The sequence below is a fragment of the Acipenser ruthenus genome, chromosome 5, assembly GCF_902713425.1.
Source record: "Acipenser ruthenus chromosome 5, fAciRut3.2 maternal haplotype, whole genome shotgun sequence".
In the NCBI taxonomy this organism is placed as follows: domain Eukaryota; kingdom Metazoa; phylum Chordata; class Actinopteri; order Acipenseriformes; family Acipenseridae; genus Acipenser; species Acipenser ruthenus.
Window position 1 is genome coordinate 54399854 of NC_081193.1, and position 10318 is coordinate 54410171.

Consider the following 10318-nt stretch of genomic DNA (forward strand, 5'->3'; position numbering starts at 1 on the left):
AACTACTGCAGCCCCCTTGTTAGTGAAGGCGAACGACATCTTATCATAATAACATAAGAAAGGTTACAAAGAAGAGGAGGCCGTTTGGCCATCTTGCTCGCTTGGTTGTTTTAGTAGCTGTTCCTAGAATCTCTAAGCTGTTTCTAGAAGGATCCCAGGGTGTCAGCTTCAGCAACGTTACTGGGTAGTTGGTCCGAGACTCCCACAATTCTCTGTGTAAAAAAGTGCCATATTTTTCTGTTTTAAATACCCCTTTATCTAATCTACACACACACATAATTTCATGAGATGTAAAATAATAATAATTTAAAAACAACCCCTAAACAAATTTGTTTATTTACCTTAAAATAAGTACTACATAAATAAATAACTGAGTGTGTTGTCATGGCAATTGGTGATCAAAGAAATAATAATGTCACAGCCTTAAAGTCACAACTTTGAAGTCATAATGCAAGTGCTATTAGGGAATGTTTTGTTGTGTTTTCAAGCGCTTCACTGTGGTGCGCTGCAAGGTTTGGAGACGGCGTTTCTCTAGATTGTAGAGCCTGCGTGTGACGTTAGAAAGACAGCAGCCAAGAGCAGCCGGCGCAGCAAGCTCTGGGTAATAGAACGCAAGCTACGTTTGCAGTAATTTTTGGTTCTGCAACGCAGTGTTGTCATTACATTTGTAATTTCCGCTTCCGTGGGCCTTTCCTGCCTTCTTCCCGACCCAAATCATGGCGGCGCCCGGTGGCAGCAGTGGTACCTCACGGCGGTTAGTACAGTATGTGGTGGTGAGAGCGGACCTGGTACGAACGCTTGCATGGCCCCTCGGAGCAGTGATCACGCAGGCTTGTCACGCAGCTACCGCTGCCATCCACCTGCACTACAGCGACCCTGACACTCAGGAGTACCTAGCTGAGTTAGATTGCATGCACAAAGTGGTGCTGGAGGTAAGTGAGCAGAGTTATGTTGTTCAGTTGGACTACCGTGCTGCCTGCTGGAGTGGATTATGTCAAACTGGTTTATATTGATCTCAGAAAGTAACAACACTTCATATTTAAGTAACAGATTGGTGTGTATCCCCAATGTTGCAGATAACACAGTAAAGTTAAGTTAACAAACGGTCCGTGTAACCCTTATCAGTTCAATTTTTAGAACTGAAATTGAAAAAAAAAAAGAAAGAAAATATTTTGGTGGAAATCACCAACGCTTCGTTTTTTGTTTTCTCAGAAAAAAACTGAAATTTGAGTTAGTGGTTCTAAATTACATCTCTTTCATTTTGTGTTACTCCTGCTAAAGTAATAGAAACCAACAATTGTACAACTTTAAAATGCTTTTCATTTATGAAAGCGTCACATCGGGATGTACCATTAATGTTGTGGGAGAACACTTCAGACCTGCAAGGCAAAATATTTTTTTTTAAAAAAAGGTATCTACAGATTGCTTATTATTATTATTATTATTATTATTATTATTATTATTATTATTATTATTATTATATATACATGTTATATATCTATAATCATCGTCATCATCATTGTTGTAGTGAAAATGTCAGTCCGCGCATATTATGAGTAATATATCAGAACAATAATTGAGAACTGAAGTTACACTTGTGATGTTCAAGAAGTTCTTGCCACACAATATGGGCATTTTAGTGGCGTTAGCCTATCGATCATTTAAAAATTCTGAGTGGAAAAATATACACAGTTCCGACTATGCTCGCTTAGGAAGAAGAGGAGTAAATCACATCACAACTTTGGCTGTTGTAGCATGTGGACTTGTTTATGGTCGAAAGATGACAGGTATGCTAAGAGCTGGTGGATACATGCTAGGAGAAGTAAGTGTAAGTAAGAAGGGCTTTGTCAGACATTACACCTTTCTATACCCAGCTGCGAAGGGGGGGCACAGCAAGAACTAATCCCCATAGTTACTATGCAGAATATGCTGGACATAAACTTCACTGGACCAAAATGAAAAATGGACCGAGTCACAGAGAGAGAGGTCATGGCATTGTGTGGATTTAGTGGGAAGATCTTGGGTGTTTTCAATGCTGCTGCACTTCTTTCTCCTAGCAAGTATCCACCAGTTCTTAGCATACCTGTCATCATCTTTCACCCATAAACAGGTTCACCTGCTGCAACAGCCAAGGTTGTGATTTAATTTACTTCTCTAAAAAGCCCATATTGTGTGGTAAGAGCTTCACGACAAGTATAACCCCAATTCTGAATCGTTGTTCTGATAAATTCGCCATAATTAGAGAGCACTGGCATTTTAGAGTTTATGTCAGGGGTGGCCAAACTTCCTGACTCTACGAGTTGCATGCCAAAATTTCCATATGGTCGAGAGCCGTAAGACACGTAAAACATGAAATGTGTGAGAGGAAATACTAGCATTGTTGTAGAGCCTACACAGTTTTCATGTAATGTGTATTGTACTGTATTGTACTGATCTACAGTAACTGTAATACTGGACATTAACCATTAAATATTGAGATTTGCCAAGTAACGTACTAACTGGACTACAACAACAATGATTATTATTATTATTATTGTAAGCTCCCCTTCTTTCACTGTTAATTTCCAGTTTTTATTAACCGTGCGCAAATAATACATGAGGGGAAATATCATGGCTCATGTGAATAGAAAAAAACTGCCTAGAATTAGGGCCTAGTTGCTCTGTGCATTGAATGATTCAGGGTTCGGGTTATGTTTGGTTCAGATAACGAAGTTCGGCGGGTTCAGATCAGATGATACAGACTCCGCAGTCTGATTGATTACGCTTTCCTGTTGTTATGCTGCAGTCCATATTTTGGATTTTTCGTTGCTGTTTTTTTTTTTGACACTGCAAGAGCTTGTAACTCAGGCACATTTTTTTTTGTATTGAACATTTTAATGCTCTGGTGCTACTTTGGATGTTATTTTATTATTTTATGTTGTGTTTTCACACTCGACACTGTAATTTCTTGCAAAGATTATTTTCACCTACAAATGTGATTTTTCATGATGTGGCACGACACTGCAGCTTTAAAGTTTTAATGTTTGTTTTGTGAAAATATTTTAAATGACAAAACAGTGGGCATGGTGCAGCAGCGTTGAATTAAATATGTTACCTGTACTTCTTGATTCTTTAGCGTGACTGTGTGCTGTGCTCTGCCTTTGAATTTTAAGCATGTCTAATTATAAATGTAATCTATCTACCTGTTAAAAATACTCCCTCTGCAACAACGCTGCCCCCACCGCACACACTTTTGCCTTAATGACAACTTTAAGCCCCCTGAGCATTGACTGCAGAATCTGTTTGGTTTTTCGTTATAGAGTAACAAAAAATGAAAGACAGTGATTTGACTCCATTTTTTTTTTTCTGAGGGGGAAAAAAAATAATGAAACTATGGGGATTTTCACCCAAATTAAATTCTTTCTATTTTCAAATTGTAAATGAAAAAAACTGAAAAATGATCGAATCGGACCAAATTTATTTATTTATTTATTTTTATTTTATTTTTTTTCAATTTCAGTAAACGTTCTAAAAATGGAATTGATTAGGGCTGCAACGAAGGGTACATTTTGACCTTTCGAAGGTTCGGAACACATTACCGAAGGAAGGTTCGAACCATCGATGGTGCTCATTTGCATAATTTATAGCTACTTGTTTATATGATTGAAATTCCTATTATTTTACAGGTAATCCATATAAATAGAATAAAACATTCACATGTAGTTTAAAAATACATTATATATAGAACAGTAATCATGTTTTTATAATTTAAATAAAAATAAAAATACACATTGTTTATTTACACGTAATTGAGCCTGCTTGCGATCTATACAGTATGCACCAGCACCAACTGCAGCAGACAAAGCTTTATTTAAGTCACCGTTCCAAGCAGGTTATCAGTCACATTTTACTACTAAAAATATTAATAACACTAATAATAATATGAACTTACACTTGTCAAGTGACCCCAGAGATTGGTTATGCCTCCATGATACGAGTCGCTTGCACAGTTTGCATTCAACTTTTGTTTTGTTTGTCTGGGCATTTAACAAAAAAATTCCAAACAGCAGAAGGATTTCGAGACATTTCTTTAAATACAGCTTACGCTATCCAACACTTTGCTGTCGAGATGGTGAATTAATAAATTAAAGGTTTGCTTATGGATAACACGAGATGGAGGGGGGAGGGACGGACAGTGCTCAGTTTTCAAAATTAAAATTATTAGTGATATCTTATATTTTGTATGTTTCAAACATATTCTACCATAACACTTCTCTTACACTGTCTTGTACACTAGATATTCAGTACATATTTTACTGAAGCACTATAACCACTAGAGGTACGAGAGCCCACTGCTTTGGATACTATACCCTGCTCCACTTGTACGTAATGTATAACGATTTAGTATCGGATTTTATTAACAACTTTTGTTTACGTAAAATGTATTATACAAATCAAAAGATCCAATTTTGCATGTGAATAACATGTAATGTGTGATTTATAGTATTCACACATTGTCAAATGGTTTCTGTTAATAGGGAAGAAAAAAAAACAAAAACACAGTGAACCCGTCTGAAGAACCTTCGAAGGTTTAAAACAATCTTCGAATCCCTGCTAGCAAATGAACCTTCGAACCTTTGGACACAGCCCTAGAATTGATAAGCATTACATAGACCCCAAACGTCCAGGTTTGGCCAGGACAGTCCCAGTTTCCTTTTTGTCTTGGTTCAAATTTATATAAGTATTTTCCCTGCAGAGGAATACTGTTGTGACTGCTCTGGACTGCCTTGTGTGCACCACATGCTTCTAGCAGCAGCAGGCATGTGGGCTACATGTGGAAAGAGCCACGAAAATGACAGTGTCTAAATGTGTGTGTTTTTGTGAAGCCAGACGAAGCGTCAACATGCACCGATAAAGAGCAGAGCAGGAGCAGGAACTAGACAGTTCTATCATTTCTTGAGAATGTGCCATTCACATTGCACAGAATATATAAGAAATAACCTTTCCTGGAAATTACAAAAGTCCCTCGCTAAACTGAAAAAGGGGTTATACTGATATCAAAGACAGGAGGAAAATAAATGATAAAAGTAGCCTGCTAAAATTAAAAACATGATTAAAAGAGGGCATATTACTCCTATACAGCATGGGCGGCCAATCACTGTCCTGTAAGTTGATTCCACTCCTGGTCTTTGTTCCATTAAACCTCCAATCAGACCCTGAAATAGTTAATTATATAATTTTACCTGTCTAACCGTGAATGGAATGGCCCTCCAGGATCGTAATTGGACATCCCTGCTCTATAGAGTTTAAATAAACTGTGATCGATTGGTTGGAAAACTACGAGAAGCTTTCAGTAATTCTGATGGACTCCATGATGCAAAGAAAGTCTGACACACCAACAGAAAACAAAAGTAGCAGGTAGGCTATGTGTGTTACTTGCAGCCACGCGTACACTGTAACATTTCCTATGTACGTTTAAAAACTATTTCTGTAAAGTATGTGCAGTGTATCTTAATTGTGTATTAAGTAGACAAAGGTAAAAAAAAAAAAAGAAAATGCGCTAAAATGATTGTTTCAATTTTAAATAATCTTTTATTATTTTTGTATATTACAGTAATGCGTACAATCCAGCAGCGTGATTTATTTTGTGTTACTATAGGCTGAAGTCAAAAAAGTGTGCTAGGTATTTCTGTACTGTACAGATTTATATTTTTACATAATGTTATGTGTACAGTGAACGCATTACTATTATTTCAGCACAATCATTTATATATTTAAAATAAATTGAGCACTATAAATGGATGTGTGTGTGAGAATTTGTTTTTTGTCTCTATTTCTGAAAATCTATCTGTCTCCCGACATGTCCCGTTCAGTGAGGGGCTGTACTGTACACACATTTTTAGTGGAAAATTACATTTTGATAGAAAGAGAGAGTTTTACCCATTCCTGCCCACCAGCTCACCATGCATCTCGGTTGAAGAAATAGAAGATCTTTGATACAACAGGTAAATGGTCTGCTGTGCAATACAGGGCTACTTTTGTTTTAATTTTTTTTATAAACACAGCTCTGTCTATGGCTTGGTTTATATGCACTTGAAAATCGACTATAGAGTCATGACTGTGTGACATTGTCACGCGATTACATTGTGAAACAGCAAAAGGACGTCCTTTTGGCAGAGCGACTTTAAGGGCAGGGTCAATCGCTTTCTCACAATAAAAATAGCTGTAAAACCCTTATAAACTGGAGCAGGAATCTTGTCTCACGAGATTTCAGCAGTCAAGATCCCGTTAATATTACAACTTAATATCATGTAATCTCCAGCAGAAAGACAGTACAAAACATATACATATATACACACACACACACACACACACACATTGTACATTTATGGACTACTTCAACACAGAACCGCTGCGTATACTCATACCTACAACCACTGGTACATTTTAAACACCTTCGATATTAAAATGAAAGACAAACTATCGGATACAACTCAAAAGTTTTATTCAAGCACATCATATCAAACATCTGCACAGCCGAAACACTGTATTTAAATGAACAATTAAAGATAAAAGGGTTTATTTTCTAACTTACCACATATAAAGCACTACTTCAAAAAATGAAAAACTATAATAAAATAAACATTTCAAAAGAAACTAGTGTGTAAACAGGTATATGCACTTACAAAACTGTAAAAACGAAAGTAAAATATGATTTAATTTGCGTGTGTGTCACTCACAGCACAGAATCCAGGTTGAGCTGCTGCAGCCTGCAGCTTTTTCTGATCGAAATGTTTCTGCTGAAGCGTTCTGGCTAGCTTCAATTCAAGATTAAATTTCTCCTACTTTGTACAAAATGAAGGACTTGATGGCTGCCGGGTCCAGTAGAGAGAAATACAGGCTTATATATAAATACATATATATAAAATATTGAATATTGTAGGTTATATTCTAAATAAAAACATGTATTTTAAAAGGCGGTTCTAGTGTTAATGAAATGTAACTTTTAGATGTTCCACAAACACACACGCACACACACAAATATAAATTCTAAGTTATAAAACTTGTAGAAATTATATTTTATATCATTTTGTGTGTGTTGAAAAGGTAACCAGACAAACAAGTAGCTAATGCGTGGTGTAATTCAGAATGTGCGCGACAGCACGTGAATTAATTTATTTTGTTAAATGTTTTTATCTTCATGGCAACGCATGAAGCTCTCCTCACGATATTCAGAGTCGTTCTTTTCCTAATTACTAGGCAGACACAGACATTTAAATATTCCCTCCCCTAAATGACTATGAATTGAGTAATCTGCATTGGTACGGCTGATTTTTTTTTCCTAAATCAGAACTGCATAGCAACGCATTTCCTGAAAAGTATGGCAAACAGGTCATGTGGAAAACTGTCATGACTTGTGCATGTAAATGCTGCCATTGATGTTGTTCAAAATGGATTTACATAAAGAAGTATGGAAGTCTGTTAAAACTCTGTGTGTGTGTATATACCTCTTGATTGAATTATCTCCTTAACTAAATCTGGAGAGTTGTCCTAAAATTGAATAAAATACTACTACAGTATAACTTCATTATAACGAGCCCCCTGGGACCTGGGGAAATGTTCGTTATATCAGGTTGTTCACTATGTAGGGTTTGGCAATTTGCCCAAATTGAATTGAACATCTTTATACAGTAGTTCTTTCAAGACAACTTCACATTGATCAACATTTAAACTGTATATTTAAAAGAAAACAGTAAAGTTACCTCCTCACGACTGTTGCTGTGGTTGTAGTTTGTGTGAAGATGTCACACATGATTCGCACTACAATATTCTGTGAATCAGCCTTATCTTCGAATTACCCTACCAAGGTGTTTGCTTTCACTGAGAGAATAACACATTCACACTGGAGAAACTTTAGTGTCAGTCACTTTCAAGATCATTTTTTCTGGGTAGATTTTGTAAAAGTGATCGTTCTAATAGGGCTAATTCCCTTTGAAAAAAACGGTTCTTGCTGCTTGGATCGTTAAAAAAGGGGGTTTGTTATAAGAAGGGTTTGTTATAGTGAAGATAGACTGCATTGTTTTCAATTTGATTTGCTAAGATTGGCCTTTGTGTGACAAAAGAGGGAAACGTAAAAAGTGCTACCGGAGATTAGCAAAATTAGACATTTGAACTTTTAATATAAACATGGTCAAAAGTTGCCTTCTAACCCATTATGCAACTGTGGCCAGGGACAGTATTGGGGAAGTTACCTTTAAAAAGTAATCTGTTACAGTTACAAATTACATAAACACAATTGTAACTAGTTAAAGTTACAAATAGTTACTTCTCAGGCACAGTTTACATTTTAGAGATCTTTTTTTTTTTTTGGTTTGGTGAAGCTGCAGTTTGAAATATTCTTTGAAAATCCAACTGTTGAACCCACCCGTTCTCTTAAGCCATTCATGTGACATGTGAGGTTTGACTTGCACTGTTGAAGCGCTTTCTGGTTTCCATTAGCCATAGTCTTTTTATTTAAATGTAACTAAAAGTAACTGTTATTTTTTCACAACAAATGTGGTGCCTGTCTGAAAAAGGAACCATTACAGTAACAGTTTACTGAAAAATGTAATCAAATGACAGTAATGCGTAATTATTCCTCAACACTGTAAGCGTAGAGAAATTAAATTACCCCATTTCTTTGATCTGACCCTTTCTTTCTACTGTAGGCCCCGGATGAGGCCTCTCTCTCCAGCTTGTCAGACGTTCTGAGCCGGGAGGGAGTGGCTCACAAGCTGTGGGTGGAGCAGCCTGAGAACATGCCCACCTGCCTGGCACTGAAGCCATACCCCAAAGAAAACGTGCACCACCTGCTCCGCAAATTCAAACTCTTGAAGTGAGTCGGCTTGTTTGGCTCAGATATGACCCACAGGAAGAACCTGGAGCCCGCATTAAGAAATATGTTTGCAGCTGCTCCAAGCAACCTTTTTTTTTTTCACAAACTATGAACCTCGCACACATTCATTATTGTTTGCTTGTAAGCTAAATCAGCAAAAGGACAATCTTGACTCAGTAGAACTTTTGCATGGAACACTGACAAACCTTGCTGACACATGTGTTCTCGCACAGTAAACACAACTGGAACTGTGGTACAGATGAACAACCCAAAGTTTCCCAAAGTAAAGGCATAGCAAAGCGTAATAAAGCATAGTGAATGCATGGCAAAGCATAGGTAAGCATTGTAAAGCCAAAGCATGGTACACGAAGGTAAATGCATAGTATAACCATGAGAAACATGCACAAATACTGTGCAAATTTACCATAGTAAACTTTCAAATAGCTATGTAACTTGGACTGATAAAAAGTTGCTATAAAAGTCTTGCTGTTGTGTTCTGATTGGGTATAGGTGTTTTCAAACCTATACCCAATCTGTAACCTTTGAAGATTTGTTTCCTACTATTGGCACAGTTACTCTTTTTTGTATTTGTTCCATAATTTTCTGTCATTAACACCTCAAAATCTTTTTAAAAAGTGTTAAAACTGAACACAGTTGTTAGATTTCAGCCAATAATTAAAAATGTATTGTTTTTAATTTAAATTATTTCAATTTCCAGCCCTATTATGAAAATCTTACTTTTCCTGAAGAAAAAAAGCAAACAGTATTTAGACAGATGCAGAGTATTTTGCATGAAGGAAATAACTGTAGCATTTGTTTTTAAAACTTCAATTTGATATATAGGAACACTCCACAAAGAATCTAAGGCAGGGGTTTTCAACTGGGGGATACTCAGAATTGCAAAAATAAAAATTAAAGTAAAAGAAAGCAATGATCTTGAATTGATTTTTTTTTTTTTAAAAGGTAGGACATTCTCTAAACCAGTCTGCATTAGATTGTTGTTTAGCAGCTCAAAGTTCCGTCTGACTATAGTTTCAAAATTTTCATCCATTATATCCATATCATCCACAGGTACAGATTTAAAAAAAAATTGAAATCCACTGATCTGAGGCAATGCCCTACTTTAAAGAACATGGCAAATGTCCACAAACACACACTTTCTTTTAATGTCCTTAGTTAACTGTAGAAAGACGACTTGTCTCTTTATCAACTGCAATGATATGTGAAAGAGATCATTTAACTGGATAGTCACTGCACACATTTAACATCTTCCTCTTTAGAAACCACCCAACAGCAAAACACTGGGCCGTCAGTGAAATCAGCAGCTACAAAGGTTTTAATGACAAAAAGTTCATCATCAGCTAACTGAACAGTATAGCTGTTGCACTTTTTTACTTTTCTGTACTCTTTTTGAATGTATTATTTCTCCATTTACGACAACTTGCAAATAGTACCTTGCTAACA

The 10318-nt window shown here is 36.4% G+C and overlaps 1 protein-coding gene across 1 annotated transcript; it reads left to right on the top strand.

The window, feature by feature from the left end:
* The first annotated feature begins 565 nt into the window (after window positions 1-565).
* Window positions 566-9926, top strand: ptrhd1 (peptidyl-tRNA hydrolase domain containing 1). The gene is made up of 2 exons (XM_034003961.3): window positions 566-932; window positions 8688-9926. Exons 1-2 carry the CDS (start codon window positions 717-719, stop codon window positions 8856-8858), a joined length of 387 nt encoding a protein of 128 aa, XP_033859852.1. The 5' UTR covers window positions 566-716; the 3' UTR covers window positions 8859-9926.
* The last annotated feature ends 392 nt before the right edge of the window (window positions 9927-10318 follow it).